Source organism: Tamandua tetradactyla, chromosome 1, assembly GCF_023851605.1.
Source record: "Tamandua tetradactyla isolate mTamTet1 chromosome 1, mTamTet1.pri, whole genome shotgun sequence".
In the NCBI taxonomy this organism is placed as follows: Eukaryota; Metazoa; Chordata; class Mammalia; order Pilosa; family Myrmecophagidae; genus Tamandua; species Tamandua tetradactyla.
Genome location: NC_135327.1, coordinates 16,349,603 through 16,375,033, shown reverse-complemented (window position 1 = coordinate 16,375,033; position 25,431 = coordinate 16,349,603). Strand labels below are relative to the sequence as shown.

The 25,431-nt window shown below is 42.9% G+C and overlaps 1 protein-coding gene across 5 annotated transcripts in view; it reads left to right on the top strand.

The window, feature by feature from the left end:
• Window positions 1-19,521, top strand: part of CNBD2 (cyclic nucleotide binding domain containing 2) — a 167,010-nt gene extending 147,489 nt beyond the window's left edge. The window contains exons 12-13 of one of the 5 annotated variants that reach the window (XM_077169903.1): window positions 10,985-11,148; window positions 19,091-19,521. In XM_077169903.1, the coding sequence (XP_077026018.1) occupies window positions 10,985-11,148; window positions 19,091-19,409 (483 nt within the window). In that variant the 3' untranslated portion in view covers window positions 19,410-19,521. The remainder of the gene's footprint in view (window positions 1-10,984; window positions 11,149-19,090) is intronic. The other 4 variants (XM_077169919.1, XM_077169912.1, XM_077169936.1 and 1 more) reach the window with 4 other exon arrangements.
• Window positions 19,522-25,431: the final 5,910 nt, after the last annotated feature.

Genomic DNA, 25,431 nt, shown 5'->3' with positions numbered 1-25,431 from the left:
GCCCAATATCTCACCCTATTTTTATCTCCTGATGGTCTCTGTTACCAAGAAATTATTCTAAGTTTATTCACTAACGTCAGTTCATGTCAGTGAAACCACACAGTATTTGTCCTTTTGTTTCTGGCTAATCACACTCAGCATAATGTCCTTAAGGTCCATTCATGTTGTTACATACTTCATAACTTTATTCTGTCTTACAGCTGCATGATATTCCATCTTATGTAAATGTCACAGTTTGTTTAGTCAACTGTCTGTTGATGGACATTTTGGCTGTTTCCATCACTTGGTAATTGTTAATAATGCTGCTATAAACATGTAAATGTCCATTTGTGTCCTTGGCCTCGTGACCTTTGAGTAGAGACAGTATATACATGGGTCCTGTTTTTTAAACCATTCTGCCAGACTATGTCTTTTGATTGGAGAGTTTAATCCTTTAACATTCAGTGTTATTACTGTATGGGTAGTACTTTCTTCTACTATTTTGCCTTCTGGATTTTATATGTCATATCTAATTTTCCTTCCTTTTACCTTTACTCATAGTCTTCCTTTCTACACTCTTCTCCACACCTCTCTCTTCTGTCTTCATATCTGTCTCTAGTGTTCCCTTTAGTATTTCTTGCAGAGCTGGTCTCTTGGTCACCAATTCTCTCAGTGATTTTTTGTCTGAAAATGTTTTCATTTCTCCCTCATTTTTGAAGGACAATTTTGCTGGATATAGAATTCTTGGTTGGCAGTTTTTCTCTTTTAATAATTTAAATATATTATCCCACTGTCTTCTCGCCTCCATGGTTTCTGCTGTGAGATCTGCGCAGTCTTATTGGGCTTCCCTTGTATGTGATGGATTGCTTTTCTCTTGCTGCTTTCAAGATCCTCTCTTTCTCTTTGACCTTGGACATTCTGATTATTAAATGTCTTGGAGTATGTCTATTTGGATCTGTTCTCTTTGGGGTATGCTGCACTTCTTGGATCTGTAATTTTAAGTCTTTCATAAGAGTTGGGAAATTTTCAGTGATAATTTCCTCCATTACATTTTCTCCTCCTTTTCCATTCTCTTCTCCTTCTGGGACACCCACAACATGTATATTCGTGCGCTTCATATTGTCTTTCAATTCCCTGAGTCCCTGCTCATATTTTTCCATTTTTTTTCCTATAGTTTCTGTTTGTTGCTGGATTTCAGATGTTCTGTCCTCCGGTTCATTAATCCTATGTTCTGCCTCTTGAAATCTACCATTGTAGGTTTCCATTGTTTTTTTCATCTCTTCTACTGTGTCTTTCATTCCCATAAGTTCTGTGATTTGTTTTTTCAGACTTTCAGTTTCTTCTTTTTGTTCCTTCCTTGCCTTTTTTATATCCTCCCTCAATTCATTGATTTGGTTTTTGATGAGGTTTTCCATGTCTGTTCGTATATTCTGAATTAGTTGTTTCAGATCCTGTATGTCATTTGAATTGTTGGTTTGTTCCTTTGACTGGGCCATATCTTCAATTTCCTTAGTGTGATTTGTTATTTTTTTGCTGGCGTCTAGGCATTTAATTACCTTAATTAGTTTATTCTGGAGATTGCTTTCACTTCTTTTATCTAGGATTTTCTTGCTGGATGAATTTGTTGTCTATCTGTTCTTTGACATTCTGTTCAGCTTTATCTGAACCTTTAGCTTAGGTTTTGTTTAACAGAGGAGAATTTTTCAGTTCTTGTTTTCTTGTTTCTTGCCCTGCTTGTGTGGTACCTTTCCCACACACACTCTTAGGAGGGTCTACTTAGGTATTATAGACCCCAGCCAGATTTTCCCAGACCAAACTGGCCTCCTATCAGGAGAAAATAGTCACCTGCGTCGGTTTTCTCTGAGCATGAGACCCAGCAGGTTGAAAAACTTTCCTGTGAAGTCTCTGGACTCTGTTTTTCTTATCCTGCCCAGTATGTGGCGCTTGTCTGACTGCAGGTCCCACCAGCATAAGATGATGCGGTGCCTTTAACTTTGGCTGGGGGTTTGTTGGAGACAGAGGTTGTAGGCTGGTTTTAATGGGTTCAAATTACCAAGCACTGGTGTCTGAGTTCCTTGATGGAGGGATTCCACCTGGGTGGGCCTTCACCCCTCCCCTGGGGAAGGCACAGGCTCCAGATCAGCCCCCCAAAGAGCTCACTTCTGCCTATGCCTGGGGCAGCTGCAGCCTGAAAAGTCCTGCCGCTATATCCAGAGGCAGTCAAGCCTTTGCAGATACACAGCCACAAAAACCTGTTTCCTTCTTTTTTTTCCCCCTTTTTCTGTCAGTCCTGCCCCCTTGGTGCCGGGGCAAAAATGAGCAACCTCCGCTTTGATCAGGTTCACCTAAGCTGGGGGCCTATTTTTAGTAGTCAGAATTTGTTAATTAGTTCCACAATTGGCGTTTGATTGTGCCCAGTCACTGCTGCTGGTAAAGTCCTTTCCTTTCCCCTCTGGGAAGTGGCCTGTGGGGGAGGGGCGCTGGCCGCCACAGCTTTGGGAACTCATGGTTTTGGGGGGTGCTCGCAGCCGGTCCAGCTGGTCCAGACTGGGGTACGCTGTGTGTCTGCTCACTGACGTGGCCCCAGGAGCTGTTCTGTACTGTTTCTGGTTATTTAGCAGTTGTTCTGGAGGACAAACTAAAACGCACACGTTGTTAAGCCGCCATCTTGACCCGGAAGCCTGTGATTTGTTTTTTCAGACTTTCCATTTCCTCTTTTTGTTTATTCCTTGCCTTCTTCCTATCCTCCCTCAATTCATTGATTTGGTTTTTGATGAGGTTTTCCATGTCTGTTTGTATATTCTGAATTAATTGTTTCAGCTCTTGTGTCTCATTTGAACTATTGGTTTGTTCCTTTGACTGGGCCATATCTTCAATTTTCCTGGTGTGATTTGTTATTTTTTGCTGGTGTCTAGACATTTAATTACCTTAATTAGTTTATTCTGGAGATTGCTTTTACTTCTCTTACCTAGGGTTTTCTTGCTAGATGAATTTGTTGTCTATCTGTTCTTTGACATTCTGTTCAGCTTTTTCTGGACCTCTAGCTTAGGTTTTGTGTAACAGAGGATAATTTTTCAGTTCTTGTTTTCTTGTTTCCTGCCCTGCTTGTATGGTGCCTTTTCCCTCCCCACCTTTAAGAGGGTCTACGTAGGTATTATAGACTCCAGCATGTTTTCCCGGAATAAACTGGCCTCCTATTAGGGGGAAGAAGTCACCTGCATCAGTTTTCCCTGAGGGTGAGACCTAGCATGTTAAAAGACTTCCCTGTGAAGTCTCTGGGCTCTGTTTTTCTTATCCTGCCCATTATGTGGCACTTGTATGCCTGCGGGTTCCACCAGCATAAGATGTTGCAGCACCTTTAGCTTTTGCAGATTCTCCCTGCTGGGGCTGGTGGAGACAGAGGAGAGGTTGTAGGCTGGTTTTAATGGCTTCAAATTGCCAAGCCCTGGGGTCTGAATTCCTTGAGGGAGGGATTCCACCTGAGTTGGGCTTCACCCCTCCCCTGGGGAAGGCGCAGGTGAGAGACATCCCTGAAAGCAGTCCATTTCTGCCTATGTCTGGGGCTGTTGCAGCCTAAGAAGTCCCATATCTGCATCCAGAGGCAGCAGCCAGGCCTCCATAAAAACACAGCCACAGAAACCTCCGTTTCCTCCCCTTTCCTCGTTTTCTGTGAGCCCAATGAGTGACCTCTGCCTTGACCAGGTTCACCTGAGCTGGGGGCCTATTTTAGTAGTCAGAATTTGTTAATTAATGCCACAATTGGTGTTTGGTTGTGCTCAGCCCCTGCTGCTGTTAAATTCTCTTTCCTCTCCCCTCTGGGAAGCAGCCTGTGGAGTAGGGGCACCAACCGCCACGACTTTGGGAACTCATGGTTCTGGGGAGGCTCGAAGCCAGTCCAGCTGGTCCATATTGGGGTACGCTGTGTGTCTGGTCACTGACGTGTCTCCGGGAGCTGTTCTGTACTGTTTCTGGTTATTTAGTAGTTGTTCTGAAGGATGAACTAAAATGTGCACATTGCTAAGCCGCCATTTGAGGGACAATTTGGCTGGGTACAGAATTCTTGTCTGGAAGTCTTTCTCTTTCAGAATCTTGAATATATCATACCACTGCCTTCTCACCTCCAGGGTGCCAGCTGAGTAGTCTGAACTCAGTCTTATTTAGTTTCCTTTGTATGTAGTAGATTGTTTTTCTCTTGCCGCTTTCAGGATTTTCTGCTTCTCTTTCACATTTGACAGACTGATTAGCGTGTGCCTTGGGGGAAGGCCTGTTTGAATTTATTCCATTCGGAGTTCATTGGACTTCTTTGACTTGTATATTTATGTCCTTTATGAGAGTTGGAAAGTTTTCCCCCATTATATCCTCAGCTTCTCTTCCTAGCCCTTTACTCCTCTCTTCTCCTTCTGGGACACCAGTGATTCTTATATTTGTGCACTTTGTTTTATCACTTCCCTGAGTTCCCATTCAGTTTTTTCCTTCTTTTTTTTTTTTTTTGCCATTTGCTGTTTTGAGTCTTCAAAGTCAATTATCCTATCCTCTATATCACTTATTCTGTCTTCTGTCTCTTCAAATCTGGTGTTGTGTGCCTCTAGTGTGTTTTTTATTTGGTCTACAGGTCTTTAATCTCTGTGATATCTGCTATTTTTCTATTTATTCTTTCGAATTCCTCTTTATGCTCTTCTACTGTCTTCTTGGTCTCCTTTATGTCATTTGCTGTCCCACTTATTAAGTAGAGTTGTATGAACATCTTTGATTAGTTATTCTAATGTCTGTTCCTCTGGTGTTTTCATTTGGTTAACATGGGCGGGCTATATCTGTCTACGTTATGATATGCTTAGTGATCTTCAGCTGTTTTCGTGGCATGTAAATATTTTGATTGATTTACCTTGGGAGTTGACTTCTTTCAGTAGTCTAAGGCCTTGTGTTTGCGGGATGGTTGTAGAGCAGGGAGCGGGGCACAGGGTGGGGCACTGAGTGTGGTGATTCGTTACAGGGCAGGTATAGTTGCAGATTGGGGGTGTTAGTTACACTGATGCTTATGAACGTGGGTGCCCCGCAGCCAGGGAGGATGTAGTTGTGTGTGTGCACCGGTCTGGTTGGTGTAACCCTTGTGTGTGCTGGTCTAAGGCACAGAGCCCTTTGTGCGAATGCGTAGAGCTGTGGCAGCAGGTTGGTGTTATGCCTTCATGGATTGGGGGCAGATGTGACCCAGCTGCGCAGTTCAGCACTTTCTCACAGCTGAGGGCCATGCACATTTGCAGTTCTAGAACTGCTGTAAAGTGCAGTTCCAAGAGCTGAATGACGTGATTGGGGGCTCGTTTGCATGCGTGGGCCTGGGAGTGCTATAAATGGATGTGCAGAGCTCAGGGGTGGTGGAGTGAGGTTGTCTGACACTATGGGCAAGAGGGCAGGGGTAGCCTCAGTATGGAGGTCAGTGCCCGCAGACTTTATGTGCTGGCAACAGCCTGCAGGGAACAGGGAGTGGGAGGTAGTGCTCGAGAGGGATGCAGGAGAGGTGGGTTGAGCTGTACTGAGGGTGGGGGTGTGGGGCGGGTATGTGCACTGGGGGCTGGTGGCGTGGGGGTGCCTGGAGCATGGGGAATGGGAGTGGGTGACGGGGTTTAGGTATGTGAGGAGTGGGGTGCATCACTGGTCACGGGACTGTGCTGCTGAAGGTAGCATGCCAAGGAACGCAGCCTGGCTTACTTTCTAGTCCCTGGCTCCTGTCCATGACTCCTGCAGGCTCCACGCCTCTGCCCTTCTGCCTCTCAGTTCTTCGGCCTCTGCAACCAGGGCTGCCCCATGTGGTGCAAAGGCCTCTCCCAGGTCAGACGCACCCTCAGATCGCTGCCTCAGTCACCCTCCCGTTCCTTCTCCAACTTTTCCGTGCAGCAGGGCTGGTCTTGAGCTGCTCTAGTCGGCCATCTTCCTTGAAGTCAACAGTATGTACTATTAATATGATATGATGAGAAAGGCCTGTTGCCTCTGTGGTCTTCTTCCCAATAGCCCATCCTCCAAGTCTGAGCCAGAAAAAAGGATCAAATAAATTCCAAAAGTGGGGAATCCTAAAAATCCCTGACCAGTATTCCTCAAAACTATTGAGGCCAACAAACACAAGGAAAGTGTGAGAAACTGTGACAGCCAAGTGGAGTCTGCAGAAACATGATGACTTTAAATGTAATGTGGTATCCTGGAACAGAAAAGGGACATTAGATAAAACTAGGAAATAAAAATAAACCTTTTTTAAAAAATTAAAAAAAAATTTTTAAGCATAACGACATACAAAAACAAACATTCTTACCATATGATCATTCCATTCTTGGTATATAAACAATAACTCACGTTATCATCACATAGTTGTATGTTCATCACCATGATCACCTCTCAGAACATTTGCATCAATCCAGAAAAAGAAATACAAAGAAAAAAATTCATACATACCATACCCCCACCCCCCCTCACCGATCACCAGCATTTCAATCTATTAAATTTATTTTAACATTTGTTCCCCCTATTATTTTATCTTTAATCCATATATTTTACTCGTCTGTCAATAAGGTAGATAAAAGGAGCATCAGACACAAGGTTTCCACAATCACACAGTCACACTGTGAAAGCTATATCATTATACAATCATCTTCAGGAAACATGGTTACCGGAACACAGCTCTACATTTTCAGGCAGTTCCCTCCAGCCTCTCCATTACACCTTAACTGAAAAGGGAATATCTATACAATGCCTAAGAATCACCTCCTCTCAACTCTGTTTGGAATCTCAGCCATTGACACTTTATTTTGCCTCAAAAACTAATCTTTTGATCTCAGTTAATAATCATTTATCAATATTGGATGATTCATTTAAACAAAGGTATCATATCAATGTTAAGGTGTTAATAATAGGGGAAGCTGGGTGTGGAATATATGGGAACTCTGTAGTAGCTTCACAATGTTTCTATGAATCTACAACTGTTCTAAAAATACAAAGTCTATTAAAAAAAAATAACAATCCAGTAGTGAAGGGGGGTAGTGCCAATGGAACAGGCTTAGCTGTGAGTTGATGGTCATTGAAGCCGACTGATGAGCCCTGGAGCCGAGTGGCAGGGTGGGCAGCATGGCAGAGGGCAGGAGGGCTTCCTAGTGAGTAGGGATGGGCCTCAACTGTTTGGATGGGGGGCTGACCTCCTATGAAGCCCTGTGCAATTATCCCACCAATGGGGACCTGCTCCTTCACCCTGCCTTTTCCACCATTCCTCAGGTATGGTGTCCCCAGGGTCCTCCTTAGCCCTTTTCACCCTGTATTATGGGCCAGGTAGCACAGGAACCCCAGCACCTACCATGGCCCTCAGACAAGGCTGATTGAATGTTTTCAAGCTCTTAGAAAATTCTTCCCTTTGTTCAGTAAAACTCAGACTCCTGCCACTTTTAATTAGCACCTGCACAGTCCCCACCCCCCACTTAGTCACTCAAGAACAAAACAGAAGAAATTGGCTTCCATGGCATATGATATTTGCGGAATATTTTGTCTTTCATTCAACATTTAAGGAGCCAGGTCAAATGCCAGTACCCCATTAATTATTTTTTTTTGTTCAGGTGAAACATCCTCCATGCCTCAGTCACTGTTCATGTACCTTCGTTTCCAGCCTTCTCACTGTCTACTTTACTCTACTTGTCAGTGTCTTCCCTCAGAGTGAGCAGCTCAGAACTGCACACAGGGTGCCATCAATGCAGACTGGGACATCGGACGGTGGAGAGGCTGGGGACTCTCAGGCACCCTGGGCAGGGTTGGAGCACAAAAGGGCAGGAAGGAGTTGCTTTCTTTGGTCATTGTTGGCGGGAATGGGAGGCTGTGTGAATGGAGTGACAGGACATGTGTTGTAGAGGGCCCAGATTGCCAGAATAGGGGATTTGGACTTGATTCCCTAGGAGGGAAGACCCGGAAGGTTTTGAATAGGGGCTCAGAGCCAGGACCTGCCTTTCTCGCTCACCCTACAGGGCCTAGCCTATAGAAGGCCCTGAACAACTATTTGGTTTTTTTTTTTTTAAATACTGAAAAAACACCAAACAAATGCAAACATCTCTATTTTGATCGTTCCGTTCTACATATATAATCAGTAATTCACAATATCATCACATAGTTGCATATTCATCATCATGATCATTTCTTGGAACATTTGCATCTATTCAGAAAAAGAAATAAAATGAAAACAAAAAAATTTGTACATACCATGCCCCTTACCCCTCCCTTTCATTGATCACTAGCATTTCAATCTAAATTTATTTTAACATTTGTTCCCCCTATTATTTATTTTTATTCCATGTGTTCTACTCATCTGTTGACAAGGTAGATAAAAGGAGCATCAGACACAAGGTCTTCACAATCACACAGTCACATTGCGAAAGCTATATCATTATACAATCATCTTCAAGAAACATGGCTACTGGAACACAGCTCCACATTTTCAGGCAGATCCCTCCCCTCAACAACTATTTGTTGACATGACTTCTTTGGAGAAAATATCTGTGGATGTCTCCATGACGTGCCTGGGTTAAGACCCCACTCTCCCTGCTCTTCAGGCCCAGGTTTCATTTGTAGGAGAATGAATGGCAACAGGTGTGACCACGTTCACCTCCCAATAGGTAGGAGAGTGCAGTTTCCTCATCCTTGGAAGCTGGAGAATGGAACTGGGTCAGCCCTGGAAACAGCAGAGGTCAGGGCCTGGAGTAAAGAGGTCCAGGTTTTGAGGAAGGAGGTGTGAGGGAGCCAGATTTCTCCAGGTAGTGGGCAGGGCGTGGCCTCAGCTGTAGCCAAGTAGGCAGGTGGGATGGGACTGGTGTCCAGGCCAGAGCCATGGTCAGGGCGGAAGGAACGTGACAGATGGAGGTCTTGTCCTCATTTTGCTTCAAATTAGCTAGCTGTGTAGTCTTGGGCAAATCACCCCACCTCTCTGAATCTATGTCCTCTTCCAGATAGCTAGCTGTGTGGTCTTGGGCAAATCACCCCACCTCTCTGAATCTATGTCCTTTTCCAGAATATGAGGAAACTCACTTGGATGGGCTGCCAACTGTAAAATTCTGTGACTCCATTCGAGCTCTCATTCAGCAGATATTTCTTAAGCATCTACATGCTCCTGGCATGGCCCAGGGTGCTGTGGTGGGCAAGTAAACTCCATCATTCCTGCCCTCATGGGGCTTATGATGTAGTCAGGGACCAAGAATAAACAGATAAACCCTAGAAAGTGGCAAAACAACCTTTAGGAATAGCAGGGAAAGCAGGTTTGGGGACTTCTTAAATGGGATGATCAAAGAAAGCTGCTCTGAGGAGGTGATATTAAACTGAGACCTGAATGATGAAAAGAATAAATTAGGGAAAGCCCTGGGGGAAGCATGTTCCAGCAGAACAGCAGCAGGTCCAGAGCCTGAGGTAGGCAGGAGCCTGGCAGTTTGGGGGGTTGGAGATGAGGGCAAGGGGGTTGGGGCCTAGGGAGCAAGGCAGGGGCAGCACACGGCCAGGCCTTGGCAGCCACAGTGAGCTTTCTTTTACCCTGGGTGCTTTGGGAGGTTGTTTGAAGGGTCTAAGCAGGAAGTGGTTGATCTGATTTCCATTTTTTTTTTTATTAGAGAAGTTGTAGGTTAATAGAAAAATCATATGCCACCTTATTATTAACACCTTGCATTAGTGTGGTACATTTGATACAATTCATGATTGTACTATTATCCATTGTCCATCGTTTACAATAAGGGTCACTGTATTGTTTGTATCGTTCAGACCTATGTCTGTTTTTAACTTTTTATTCCAGTAACATATATAAACCTAAAATGCCCCCTTTTAGCTATATTCAAATATATAATGCAGTGTTATTAATTACTTCAATACTGTTGTGCTGCCATCATCACCCTCCATACCCAAACTTTTCCATCATCCCAGTTAGAAACTCTGTACAGTTTAAGCATTAACTCCATCCCTTATCCCCACCTGACCCCTGGTGACCTGTATTCTAGATTCTGACTCTATGAGTTTTCCTTATTCTAATTATTTCATATCAATGAGATCATAAAATATATTTCTTTTTGTGTCTGGCTTATTGCACTCAGCACGATGTCTCCCTCTGTTCATGCCCCCTCTCCTGTTGAGGCCAGGACAGCTGGACTTTGAAGGCCATCCCCTCTTTTGCCTGAGTCTTCATTGAGATGCTGAAGCGAGAGCCCTGGATTGGGAGTTCAGCAGCAAGGGTTCTAGGCCCAGTCCTGTCCCATCTTAAGGTGTCTCCTTAAAGCAGTCTGACCTCTGTGTAAAGGAAGCAGGTGTGCCCGTGGGGCTTCATGCCCCTTACGCTTGTAATAAAGTGTGAGGCCAGGCTAAGGGATGGGAGCCACTGCGCGAGCTGCAGAGGTCAGGGCTAGGGGCTGGGAAAGTCTGTGAGGGATGGAGAAAGATTCAAGGTTCAGTGGAGAGACACGTTTATGAGCAAAAGCCTGTAGAAAAGGATGCAGTGGCGGGGGGTGGGGGGGACTTGAAAAGGGGGTCTAGAAGAGAAGGACTTTGATTTTTATCATAGATGGGCTTCTACAGCAAAAAGAAGGGTTGATATGTGATGATATTGTGAATTACTGATTATATATGTAGAACGGAATGATCATATGTTGCGTATTTTTGTTCGTTTGTTGTTAAATTTTTTTTTAATAAATAAATAAAAATTGAAAGAAAAAAAAAGAAGGGTTGAGATGGACAGTGGGGAACATGTCTCTGGAGTGTGTGTGTGGTCGGCGCCACTCTTGGGGTGGGGCCTGCGAGGTGAAGGTGGGAAGTGGACGAAGTGTCCAAGGAGCTCTTCTACTTGAAGGAGCCAGAGAGCTTCGATGTCATAGAGCACAAGAAACCCTGGACTTTTGCTCCCTGTGACCCCGGATGGATTCACCTTCCATTTGGGTCCTCATTGTCCCCCTCTCGATAGCCTCGTGGTTGACCTGGATGGCCCTGAGTCTGACTTCCTGTGACCTCCTTCCTCTAGGGCCTCCACCAGGCCCTCCTGTCCGAGAACCAGTGTGACAAGCGACCTCTGATACTGGTGAGCCAGGGAGCCGAGGTGATAAAAGTGAGGAAAGGAAAATTTGGTGAATTGTTGGACAGCGAGACGAGAGAAAAGTTGTCGAAGCTGATGACTGAATACCCCAGGTCGGTACCAGAAACGTGCGTAGCTTCCGTCAGATCCAAAGAATAGCTTTTCAACTGTTGTTTTATTAAAAGTAAGAAAAAATGATGCTATCTAATGCTGACAAGGATGAAATGAAACGTAGCTGTTGCTACACTGTAAATTGACTCGACACTTTTGATGACGTTCATAGTCTCGTTCAAGGGCCGTAAAACTATTCCTGTTCTTTAAGGCTAAGTTCTCCCTTCTGAGAATTTATTTTTATATAATCAAAATGTAGGAAAACTATAGGCATTAAGATGTTCATAGCAGCCATGTTCATAATGGAGAGGGAATAAAAAAACAACGCACACATACCACAGAAAATTGTGGTCCATTCCCTTGATAGAGTGTAACTCTTATTTTAAAAATTGTAAGATTAATGGCTCCATAGCATCAGGGTAAAATGCATGATATAATGATATGTGAAAAGGGCAGGGTACAAAGTTGTATATAAACTATGATTATGCCTTTGTAAAACACTTACATGAGGAAGACCTAGAAGGAAATAAGCCAGTGATAGCCCTGGTATTGCCACATTTGTAATAGTCATTCTCTCTGGAAGGGGGGACAAAAGGGGAACTTCTTGTTAGATGATGTATCTTCTTCTCCTGTTTAATTGATTTTGCAATAGGTGTGCATTGCTTCTGTAATAAGGCGGGAAAATCCTTTTCAAAAGTATCAGGGTAGTGACATTCCAAGTGGGTTTTTTTTTTCTTTTTCTCTACTCTCCAAATTTGCAGTAGTAACATATTACTTATATAATTAAAAAAAAATGATATCTTCAGAAATATGAGTACTTCTTTTTGTCTTTACATTTTTATGGTTCCCAGCATTTCCAGAGTGGATGTTATTACTTTCGTAATGGGAAAAATAACTATTTTTTTATGTGAAAACCAATTTTTGCCCAGTACAGTGGTCTCAAAACCGTTTTGATCTCCTAACTCCTATTATTAAAAAGCATTTGAGCATGTACCCTCACCACATATAAATAGCATATAATAGTTGTATTTGTTATAACCATATACTGCTGTACTAATATATCATATACATTATAAAGCATGCAAAAATAGATCTTTAAGAAGATTGAAACAAAGAAGCATTTTACCATCCAAGACCCCAGTGATCTTATACACCCCCTGAGTGACATAATGTCCCTCTCCCACTCTGGGGCTCCCGGTCTATATAGGCTCTCTTACGGCAGCCTTCCTACTGGCCCCCCTGCCTCAGTTGCCTCCTACCAGATCCTTTGTGCACGCTGTACTCTTGCTAAAACCCAATTCTAACAATGCAATCTTTAGGAGGTATCTCACTGCCTATCTGAAGAAGTCCAATCTCAATGCCATATAAAAGGCCCTTCATATTCTGACCCCCCCTCACCTCTCCTGCAGCACCTCCTGCTTCCTCTGTTCCATGCCGGCAACCCCGGCACATTGCTCCTGGGCCCTGCACCAATGCCTTTGCCAATGCTGTTCCTTCTGCCTGGAACGCCATCCCCCAGTCCTGCACTTTTTGCTTCTTAAAGAATGAAGATTCTTTAAGATTCAACTCCTCAAGGAAGCCTTCCCTGACTGACCCCAGATTGGAATAAAGACCCCTTAATTTGTATAAATAATGCTGTCTACAAGCTCTAGCAACTACTGTATCATGTTATATTTTAGGTATCTGCTTATACAGCACTTTCCCCACCAGTTGACTAATTATTACATGAAGGCAGAGACTGTGCTTTAGCTGTCTTTCATCTATAGCACATTGTGCAGTCCCTGGCATGTGGTAAGCACTCAATAAATGTTCAATGAATGAATGGAGCATTTCATTACAGAAAACTGGAAAAAAGATGAAAACCAAAATCATTGCAATCCTCCAGCAATCCCAGTTAGCTGGTGTATTTCCTTTTAGGGTGATTTTCTCTGCAAGATGTGTGGTAAATATACCTGTTCATTTATGAATGTATAATACTCATAGTGGAGAATGTACTGATTATACAGTTTTGCATCTTCCTTTCTTTTCTTTTTTTTTTTTTTTTACCTGGGCAGGCACTGGGAACCGAACACAGGTCTCCGGCGTGGCAGGCAGGAACTCTGCCATGGAGCCACCGTGGCCTGCTCTGCATCTTCCTTTCTTTCCTTGTGTGATTAGACATGTACTGCAGGCAGGTGTGGGGAGAAAGTGATTCCAGAGATAGAGACAGAGGAGGTGTGAAGGAAGCAGATCTACAGGTTATTTGCTATAAGATCTGAGTGACCTTAGACAAGCCACTTCTTCTCTCTGGGCTTCAGAACCCCATCTGTAAAACAAGAACATTAGACTACATCAGAATTTCCCAAAGTATGGAACATATTCCACAGAAAGCTTACAAGATGATTTTTTTTAATTTAATTTATTTTGTATTATCAGACCAAAACAGTGTACAAACATGAACGTTCTTAACATACAAACATTCCATGCATGGTGTACAATCAATGGCTCACAATATCATCACAGAGTAGTATATTCATCACCATGATCATTGTTTATAACATTTGCATCACTCCAGAAAAATAAATAAAAAGAAAAAAGGAAAAACTCACACATAACATACCTCTTACCCCTCCCTCTCATTGACCACTAGTATTTCCATCTACTCAATAGATTTTAACCTTTGTTCCCCCTATTTTTTTCTATACCTCTTACCAGTCCCTTTCATTGTTCACTAGTATTTCAATCTACTCTATTTAACATTTGTTCCCCTTATTATTTATTTATTTTTAATCCATAATTTTTACTCATCTGTCAATATCATAGATAAAAGGAGTATCAGACATAAGGTTTTCACAGTCACATAGTCACACTGTGAAAGCTATAAAACATGGCTACTGCAACACAACTCTACAGTTTCAGGCACTTCCCTCTAGCCTGTCTAATACACCTTGAACAAAAAGGGGATATCTATATAATGTGTACGAATAACCTCCAGGATAACCTCTTGACTCTGTTTGAAATATCTCAGCCACTGACACTTTATTTTGTCTCATTTCTCTCTTCCCCCTTTCAGTCGAGAAGATTTTCTTAATCTCTTTATGCTGAGTCTCAGCTCATTCTACGATTTCTGTCCCACGTTGCCAGAGAGGTTTACACCGCTGGGAGTCATGTCCCATGTAGAGAGGGTGAGGGCAGTGAGTTTGCTTGTCATGCTGGCTGAGAGAGAGAGAGGCCCATCTGAGCAACAAAAGAGGTTCTCTGGGGGTGACTCTTAGGTCTAATTTTACGTAGGCTTAGTCTATGCTTTGCAGGAATATGTTTATTATGAACAAACCCCAAAATTGAGGGCTTGGCCTATTGATTTGGTTGTTCCCACTGCTTGCAAGAATATCAGAAATTCTCCATATGGGAAAGTTGAATTTTCCCCTTTTCTCGCCATTCCCCCAAGGTAACTTTGCAGGTACTTTTTTATTCACTGTCAGATCACTCTGGGATATATTGGGGCATCCCACTGGACAAACCTACAAAAATCTCATGCCCTATTCAAGGTTCCATGTACTTATGGTATTCTATTAAACTGTCCATATAAGTTATATTAGGAAATGCACTTGTCAAAATATAAATTTTTTTTACCAAATAAGCATTTTTTGCTTTAGTCTCACATGTAAGTTAAAGTTTTAAAGTATGAATTACCATCTATTTTCAATACCCTGCAATATTGAAATTCCTTTGTTCTTCCTCATGCAAAAACATTTTTTAATTTGTGCATTTAGTCACTATCATTTTACAAGATGATTTTAGGTGGTACATTGATTTTATCTTTAGTCTTCAGAGTCATATATTGATTCGTGGGAATTAGAAAAAACTCATGATTAGCTTTAGTAAATCTATGATTTGATATATCTTTTTGCTTAGGACAAAGGGCTGAAGTAAGCTTTTAAGTGAAAGAAACTGATTAGACTTAAAGAAAACTCTTTAGTAAATTAAAGAGCAGATGGTATGTGGATATAGCCAAAACTGGGACACAGTTATGTGAAAAAAACAGATTGAGAAATGCTGGTGGTTCCTTCCCGTTCAGAGAGCCACAATTCTCTGATTCCTGTATGCTGCCAATTCAGAAAATGGCTGTTTAGACCCATGTCCTCAAAAGAGAAATTAAGGAATCTTAGCTCCTCGCATAATGCCTGGCATGTGGTGTGGGTATCAGTTAATGTTGTTGAGTTGAAATTCAGAAAAGGTTTACATAGATTGCAGGGTGGCAGATGTTTGGGCACTTGGCATCTGTGCTGCCCAGTCAGCACTTAGCTGTGATCATATATAACGCTGACAGATAGACTTCTGTCTTACTCATTAATTGTTGATTTCATACATTTCTAAACAGCTAAGGAAGGCAGAATACATAGCTATCATCTAGTCCAAATCCCTCCTGCTTTAGATGAGGACACTGAGGTCCAGAAAAGAAGTAACGTCCAAAAACTGCACAGTCGATTGCAAAGACATTTGTCTTGCAATGCCATTGTTAAAAACTCACCCCCTACAAACACAAGGGATACCAGAACTCAACAAGATAGTAACGTAAATCTTCAAGGGCCAAATATGAAGAGGATCCTAAAAACCAGAGCACAAAATGTGATCCTATGCTGGGATTGCCCAGTGGGGAAGGCTTAAGAGTATCATGGGCTGGTTTTAAAGCCAGAAGGACAGATGAAACTTTCAGCCTAAATGAAGCATGGATTTGAACTGAAACCCCTGCAGGAAGCTGGAGGCCTAGAAGAGATACTCATTTAGTGAAAAGTAGACTAGAAATCAGTATGGCCATCTGCATCAAACTTGGGCTATGGGTCCAAAAATAAAGTATCCCCTAAGGATTTTTAAAAACTTTTAATTAGGAAATAATTTCAAACTTGGAGGGCAATTGCAAAAATATTACCAAACACCTATGGAGAAATCTATCAATCCATCCATTCATCCATCCATGCATCTATCTACTTATCTATTTTCTAAACATTTAAGAATAGGTTGTATATACCATGATCTCTGAACACATAACACTCTCATGTATATTTCCTAAGAACTTATATAACCACCTTAAATACAGTTATCAAGTTCAAGAAATCTTATGTCCATGTAAAGTTTATGCTCTATACTCTGATTTTTTCCATATGTCCCAACAATATCCTTTTGAGCATTTTCTCCTTCAGGGTCATACATTGCATTTAGTTGTTATTGTCTCTTTAATCTCTCTCCCCCTAAGAATTTGTAATTATCTGCTTGCCCCCTTACAGATTTTGGTATATCACTTAGTTTCTTTGAGCCTCAGTCTCCATGTTTGTGAAATGGGATGGCTTTGAAGACTAAACTGATTTAGCACATGTAAAGTGCCTAGCACATAGTAAATGCTAAGCCAGTGTTAGAGATAGTTTTTGTTATATATTATATAAGAAATTGTGAGGTAACAGAACTTATTAAGTGGAGACTATCCAGTGATACACTGATAAATGTTCAGTAACTAACCCTCAAGGGGTGCGGGAGGTAACACTGACTTATAGTGTTTGCTTATTTCTGTGGTATAAATACTCCCACCATGGCCAATTTCAACTTCCAACCTGATGTCATGGCACATGGAGTTGAGAAGAGTTGCTCACAATCAGCTCCCGTGAGCTGGTTGGTGCTGCCCTCAGCATACCGCTGAGAGTAACAGGACTAACTTGTGGTCCATTTTGACCTCTGGGTTTTTTTCTTAAGTTAATCTTTATGTATCAAATTTGACTTTGTCCTGATCAATACAACCTAGTCAGAAAAATATTCTGATGTGTTAATGATTTATTAGGACTGGCTCCTTAGAAAATACAATGGAAGTTTAATACCTCCTTCCTTTGTTGTGGTCTCAGAGGGAAATAAACCGAGGGCTGAGCCCATTCTACATACCCCAATTTCCCCACCCTCATATACTAGGGAAAAGGGGCTAGATGGAGTCACAGCACCAGGACAAATCCTGCACTGGTCAGAGCCTGTTGCTTACATCTGTCCCCTTAGGGTGATGCTCAAACATCTAACGTACTCCCCTGAGTGGGAGAAATAGGAGCCCATTCATAACAATATCAACAACAACAAAGTGCTTTTTAAGAGTTTACCTAGTGCCAGGCCCTACAGGTAAACGTTACAATGGAAGTCTGCATACAAAGCCTGAGGTCACCTTGGGGAGGAAATGGCCATTCACCTGCAAGATCCTGGAAAGAGATTCCTAGAAATTTAATACACAAGCTGGTTCATAACAGACAGTAGGGATTCGCCTGGTCAGGATTTCCAAACACAGTACCTAGACTGGTGCCAGCCAACTGCAGGCTCCCCGAGGGACCGTGTCTTGTTGTTCCCACACTGTCTTCTTAGCTCCAGGCACACGCCAGGTGCTTGGTAAACCTTTGTTGAACAAGAGAATGAGTGAGTCACTTGGGGTGCTTTGATTAAAGGGCCCAGTGCCCAGATTTTGACTCAGTAACCCTAGGGAGGGGTCTTTGAATCTCTATATTCAACCAGGACCCAGCGATCTCGTTGTTCGTCCAGGCTTTACACTTTAGGCCTCCACATGGAACTAGCCCAGACGGGGTTTTTGTTAAAATGCAGATTCTGATTCAGTGTGTTTGGGAGAAGCCTGAGGTTGGGCATTGCTAACCATTCCCAGGTGATGGTCCACCGTTTACAACCTGTGTGGCCAGGCTCTAGGGTGGATCTGTGCAGGAGAAATATAAAGCAAATCACATATGTAATTTCTAAAATAGTTTTATTGAGATAAATTCATATATCATACAATTCACTTACGTAAAGTGTGCAATCCAATGGTTTTTAGTATAGTCACAGAATTGTGCAATCATCATGACAGTCAATTTTAGAACATCATGTCCCTCGAAAGAAACCCCCATCCATTAATAGTCAATCCCCTGCCCCACTCCCATCTCTTTCCCCAGCCCTAGCATCCACTGGACTGCTTTGTATCTCTATAGATTTGCTTATTCTGAACATTTCATATAAATAGAATCATACAATATGTGGTCTTTCATGACTGGCTTCTTTCACTTAGCATAATGTTTTCAAGGTTCATCCACATCGTAACAAGCAGCAGTACTTCCTTCCTTTTTATGGTTGGATAATAGTCCATTGTACAAATGTACCCGAATTTATTTCTCCATCCATCGCCTGATGGATATTTGCGTTGTTTCCCCTTCTTGGCTATTATGAATAGTGGTGCTATGAACATTCATGTATAATTTTTTTGTGTGGACATGGTTTCATTCCTCTTCGGTGTACACCTACAGGGAGAATTGCTGGGTCACATGGTAACCCTATGGTTAAGCTTTGTAAGAGCTGCCAGACTGTTTTCCAAAATGGTTGCACCATTTTACAGCCCCACTAATTTATCCACATCCTTGTCAACACTTGATATTATCTGTGTTTTTAATTTTAGCCATCGTAGTAGGCATGAAATGGTATCTCACTGTGGTTTAGATGTGCCGCTCCCTAATGGCTAATAATCATATATATAATTTAAAATTTTCTGTAGCCATATCATTAGAAGCAAAAAGAAACAGGTAAAATTCATTTTAATAATCTATTTTATTTAAGTCAGTCCATGGAAAATACTTCAGCATGGAATATAAAGATTATTGAGATGTTTTATGTTCCTTTTTTGTTCTAAGTTCTTGAAATCTGTGTGTTTTATACTCATAACACAGCTCTAATTCAGAAGGGCCACATTTCAGGTACTCAGTAGCCACACGTGGCTTGTGGCCATCTCCTGGGACAGCCCAGGCCTAGGGGAAGAAAGTTGTGGAAAGGGCCAGGCGGCAGAGAGCGGAGTCTGGGAAATGGCCAAGAGGCGGGAGGGTACACTGGGGTTAGGGATTGGGAAGAGGGTCAGCGGGCAGGGGCAGCTGTCGCGGGGACCTCAGTGCTTGTGTCTGCCCCCAGTGATGAAGAGATGTGCCAGAGTTTCCTCAAGGAGAACAGCTGGAATCTCTTCCGGAAGGACCTGGTGCGGCTGCTGGTGGAGGCTCGCCAGCGTCCCCGGTTCACCCCGACGCGGCCCAGGAAGGAAAGCTTCTACGGCGCTAGGTCTGCCGTCCTGGATTTGTGTGTCTTCGACAAGAAGACTAAACCCGACTTCCCCATTTTTATGGCACCCCAGAAATTCCTGCCCCCACTGAGGATCATCCAAACCATCACGGCACCCCGGCCCAAAATCCAGGAGCTCCTGCCTCAGTATAAGAACCCAGGAGTTCTTGTTTAGGACAAATAAAGGTGTTGGAATCGCTGCCGCCTTTCCTCAGTGAACTGCTGGGGGAACTGTGGGGCCACACAGGTGTTTGGGGGCAGCAGTGGGGCCAGTGCTTCTCCTGACACTCGGAGGACTTGAGGGAGTGGATGATTTCTATTCATTTTTAAATATGAGAGTTGGATTGACATTGTTTTATAATACTGTCATGCAGGGCCTGCAGGCCGTGGGTCGGGCAGCCTGGAAGGAGCGGGGCAGCTGCTGGGGCAGGCCCGAGGGGCCCAAGAGAGGCTGGTGGGGCAGATGGCAGGAGCAGGCACACTGGGTCAAGGATGAGGAGCAAATGGCCTATGGTAGAGGAAGCAGCAGCAGCAGGGGTTGAAGAGTGCGCTCCTCCATCCCTCAGGGGGTCCTGAATCTGGGCCTACCTGTCCCTGCCGTGGGCCAGGTCCCCTTCTTGTCCTGCTTCTGTCCACCCTCGGCACTGCAGACCATGGACCAAACCGCCTTCTCTTCCTTTGGAAGTCCCCTGGGTTCCCTTGGAGAGCACAGAGGTTGTTGGTAGAGGCCATGGCAGCACAAAAGCCCAGCCAGGGGCTTCCAGGCAGAGTCAGGATCCCTCTCCCCAGCCTGTGCCCACCTCTGGCAAGGAACGGGCTCAGAGGAGCCTCCAAGCACCACCGGACATCAGGAGCTCCAGAGAACCCAGCTGTTTCCTTCCCGCTGCACCCACTGGAGCAACTTCAGCCCTTTACCTGCATCTCAGCTTCTCCAGTGATCGAGTGGGCAAGTTGGATTTTATCAGTGGTTTTCATAAGGGAAGGGGGAGTACAATTTGAAAAGCATATTCAACATTACAGTTCTGTTTGTTGAATTTACAAGAAACGATTTTCTTATTGCATGCCAACAGAGGACGAACATGCAATTTTTGTATTGGGTGGTGGCATGGATAATGGGGTAGAGAAGGAATGAACTTAATCTTGACTTCTCTGCTAGCTCCAGATGGCCAAGAAATCAGGGGTGTCAGCAGCCATCCTGGACGAGCTGTCTGTGGTCTGCGGTCTGCAAGAACATGGTGTCACTATTCCAGGGGCCAGGTAAGTTAGGGTGTCTGACTATATTGATGGATCTCTTTGCATTTATGGCTGTGACTCCAAGGTGATGCAGCGATCTTATTCACTCATTTGAAATTTATTTATGGAGCATTTGCTCTGCAGCAGATTCAAAGAAGGATCTTCTCCCTCTTATTCTCTAGGCCAGAGACTGGCAAATTCTGCAGAGTACCAGAGAGTCATTATTTTAGGTTTTGCAGGCCATATGGTCTCTGTTATAACCACTGTACTCTGTAGTGCAAAGGCAGCTGTAGAAAAGGTGTAAATGATGGGTGCAACTGTGTTTCAAAAAACTTACAATAACAGGGGACAGCATAGTTTGCTGACCCTTGCTCTAGGCAGTAGGGAGCCCTTAATGGTTGTTGAGTAATCATGACGTGACTGGAGGAGAAGAGGGGAGAACTAAGACATTTCAAGCACTTCTGATGTGACTAGTAACCTTGCAGAGTTTGATGCCCTATAGGGTTCAGGTCTCAGCGCTGCTGCTTAACAGCTGTTGGGGGGGATTGCAGGAGGTGATAGGTGTGTGTGGTAGTTAGATTCATGTGTCAGCTTGGCCAAGTGTAGGTGCCTAGTTCTATTGCTATGGATGTGAGCCTATGGCATGTGAACCTCATCTGTTGCTGATTACATCTGCAGTCAGCTAGGAGGTGTGCCTGCTGCAATGAATGATGTTTGACTTAATTGACTGATGCTTAAATGAGAGAGCTTAACATACCACAGCCTAAGCAGCTCAGCATACCTCATCTCAGCACTCACAGCTCAGCCCAGACCTTTGGAGATACAGAAAGGAATCACCCCAGGGAAAGCTGTTGGAACCCAGAGGCCTGGAGAGAAGGCCAGCAGAGATCACCCTGTGCCTTCCCATGTAAGAAAGAACCTCACTTGAAAGTTAGCTGCCTTTCCTCTGAAGAACTAGCAAAATAAATCTCCTTTTATTAAAGGCCAGTCCATCTCTGGTGTGTTGCATTCTGGCAGCTAGCAAACCAGAACAGTGTGTAACATGGTGGAGGATTTTGTTCGCCACCATCCCTGGGTCCAAGTTCCTGGGAAGTGAGAGAAACCACTTCCAGAATAGGAGGCAGAACATGTTTTCTAGGGGAGTTAGGGGAAAGTAGACCAGAAGAGCAGCCGGGGGTGGGGTGGGGGGGGAGCCTTCTGGGGGAGAGGGGGTAGGGCTGGGCTTCTGGGAGTCCCGGGGAGAGGAGAAAGCGAGCAAGGCTTTTTCTGAAGCCGCTTTATCGCAGACAGACCTTGAGGGCGAGAACTGTGTAAAGAGGTCTTAAAGGAGCTTTTCTGTGCAGTGAGAGTGTTCACACACTTTGGCATTTCCTTGACAAAGAAAAAAAAAGTGAGCTTCAGAAACAGCAAGTAAACATTTTGAATAGCTTTGTGTATGTGTGTAGTGAAACATATAAAGTTTACCATTATAATTATTTTAAAGTGTACAATTCGGTGGCATTAAGCACATTCACAATATTGTGCCACTATCTCCACCGCCTATTTTCAGAGCTTTTTCATCCCCACCCCCCAGGTGAAAACCCTGTACCCATTAAGTGCTCGCTCTTTATTCCCCCCTCCCCCCTGTCCCTAGCAACCACTAATCAGGTTTCAGTCTCTATAGATTTGCTTATTTTGGACATCTCATTTAAACAGAGAACACAATATACTGCCTTTTGTGTCTGGTTTCTTTCACTTGGCATAATGTTTTTTTGTGTTTTTTTTTAATGTATTGCCCCATTTATTAATTGACCTTACAATGATGATTTATTTCCTTTAACAGAGTCCACAGCCTCAAGGCTTTATTATCAACTCAACATGAGGATTCTGTGATGCACACAAATGAGGTCAGAATTTGCCCCCAAATCAAGTTGGCTTGTGAAACATGCGGTTTGAATTCTTTTATAGAAATGAAGAGTTTTAATGTTCCAAAAAATGTTCCATATGTCTTTACAAATACCTCTGTATTATATTATTAATAAGCCAGAACATAGATATCAAGTAACAGTGAAGCATATTTATGTTACATTTTAACTAATTTCCTAGGTAAACCTGTCATTACATAGTTTGTTTTTTTTAATAAATGGGGTTATTTTTTTGTTTCCGGGACAGAGTTACATGCATTTGCAGTTCTCTGATGGGAACTGTCTGCACACCCCAGGTATACTGTCTGTTTATGGACTGTGAGGATCAGATTTCACAGGCTTTCGTCCCAAATGGCCCTGTTGATTAAGGACTGTGAAGAGAGAGGGGACTTGACAGTGAACCAAGATGGTGCTAACCCAGGTTGGTTGGGGAGGTGATGCAAGGATGTGGACTGATATGCAGTTTGCATGTGGAAGCAGGCAACTTGAGTTCCTAAAAGTCAAAAGCCATCTAAGGACCTAAGGAGGGCTTGCCGGGGGTTTCACTTGGAATGGCGCATGGCCAGGCTTCTTGGGTTAGAAGGTGCTGGTGGCAGATTCATTGGTTCAGTCAAATTTGGGGAGGGCAGCTCTCTCAAAGCTTTACTTTAAAGCACAGAAATAGGCTACTTTTTAAATGCAATTATCTGTCTTGCAATCTTTTTTATTTTTGCATGCTGTACGGGGGGGGGTGTCACATTTCATTCTTTTTCCATGTGACTATCTGGTTATTGTAACACCATCTGTTGATTTTTTCTTTTTTTCTTTTGGAAGTGCATGGGCTGGGAATCGAACCCAGGTCTCCTGCATGGCAGGTGAGAATTCTTCCACTGAACTACTCTTTTTTTAAAAAAATTTTTTATTAATTTAAAAAAATTTAACAAATGAACTAAAATTTTAACATATATAATCAGTAATTTACAATATCATCACTTAGTTATATATTCATCATTTCTTAGAACATTTGCATCAATTCAGAAACAGAAATAAAAAGACAACAGAAAAAGAAATAAAATGAAAACAGAAAAAAAAAGATTATACATACCATACCCCTTACCCCTCACTTTCATTAGCATTTCATACTAAATTTATTTTAACATTTGTTCCCCCTATTATTTATTTTTATTCCATATGTTCTACTCGTCTGTTGACAAGGTAGATAAAAGGAGCATCCGACACAAGGTTTTCACAATCACATAGTCACATTGTGAAAGCTTTATCATTATACAATCATCATCAAGAAACATGGCTACTGGAACACAGCTGCACATTTTCAGGCAGTTCCCTCCAGCCTCTCCCTTACATCTTGATTAACAAGGTGATATCTACTCAATGCGTAAGAATAACCTCCAGGATAGCCTCTCGACTCTGTTTGGAATCTCTCAGTCATTGACACTTTGTCTCATTTCATTCTTCCCCGGTTTGGTCGAGAAGGTTTTCTCAATCCCTTGATGCTGAGTCTCAGCTCATTCTAGGATTTCTGTCCCATGTTGCCAGGAAGGTCCACACGCCTGGGAGTCATGTCCCACATAGACAGGGGGAGGGTGGTGAGATTGTTTGTTGTGTTGGCTGGAGAGAGAGAAGCCACATCTGAGCAACAAAAGAGGCTTTTGGGGGTGACTCTTAGGCCTAAATTTTAAGAAGACTTGACCTATCCTTTGCAGGGTTAAGTTTCATATGAACGAACCCCAAGACCCGGGGCTCAGCCTATATCTTTGGTTGTCCACACTGCTTGTGAGAATATCAAGAATTCAACTTGGGGAGGTTGAATTTCTCCCCATTCTCACCATTCCCCTAAGGGGACTCTGCAAATACTTTTCCACTCACTGATCGACTCACTCTGGGATTCATCGGGGCATCACTCTGGACAAACCAACAAAATCTCATGTCTTACCTGAGAGTCCAAGTACTTATGGTGTTCAGTCAAACTGTCTACATAAGTTATATTAGGAAATGCACTAGTCAAAATATAAATTTTGTACCAAATAAACATTTTTTTGCTTTAGTCTCATACATAAGGTGAGATTTTAAAATATTAATTGCCATCAATTTTCAGCACCCTGCAGTAATGACATTCCTTTGTTCTTCCTCATGCAAAAATATTTTTAAAGTTTGTACATTTAGTCACTATTATTATACACTGTAAGCATTCCTATGTTATACCATCTCAATCTTTAACATCTATCTTTCTTTCTGATTTCATTTATGCCCCCAGCCTTCCTCCCTCTATCATTCTCACATGCGCCTTCATTCAGTGTTTTAACATACTTGTATTACAGTTAAGTAGTAGTGTGCTGTCCATTTCTGAGTTTTTATATTCAGTCCTGATCCACAGTCTGTATCCCTTCAGCTCCAATTATGCAATATCTTGCCCTGTTTCTATCTCTTGGTGGACTCTGTTACCAACGAAATATTCACTACTGTCAGTTCGTATCAGTGAGACATACAGTATTCGTCCTTTTGTTTTTGGCTAGTCTCACTCAGCATAATGTCCTCAAGGTCCATCCATGTTGTTACATACTTCATAACTTTATTCTGTCTTACAGCTGCATAATATTCCATCATATGTATATACCAGAGTTTGTTTAGCCACTTGTCTCTTGATGGACATTTTGGCTGTTTCCATCTCTTTGCAATTGTAAATAATGCTGCTATAAACATTGGTGTGCAAATGTCCGTTTGTGTCTTTGCCCTTATGTCCTCTGAGTAGATACCTAGCAATGGTATTGCCAGGTCATGTGGCAATTTTATATTTAGCTTTTAGAGGAACCGCCAAACTGCCTTCCACAGTGGTTGTACCATTTCACATTCCCACCAACAGTGGATAAGTGTGCCTCTTTATCCACATTCTCTTCAGCACTCGTTGTTTTCTGTTTTGTTGATAATAGCCATTCTGGTGGGTGTGAGATGATATCTCATTGTGGTTTTGATTTGCATTTCTCTAATGGCCAGGGACGTTGAGCATCTCTTCATGTGCCTTTTGGCCATTTGTATTTCCTCTTCTGAAAAGTGTCTGTTCTA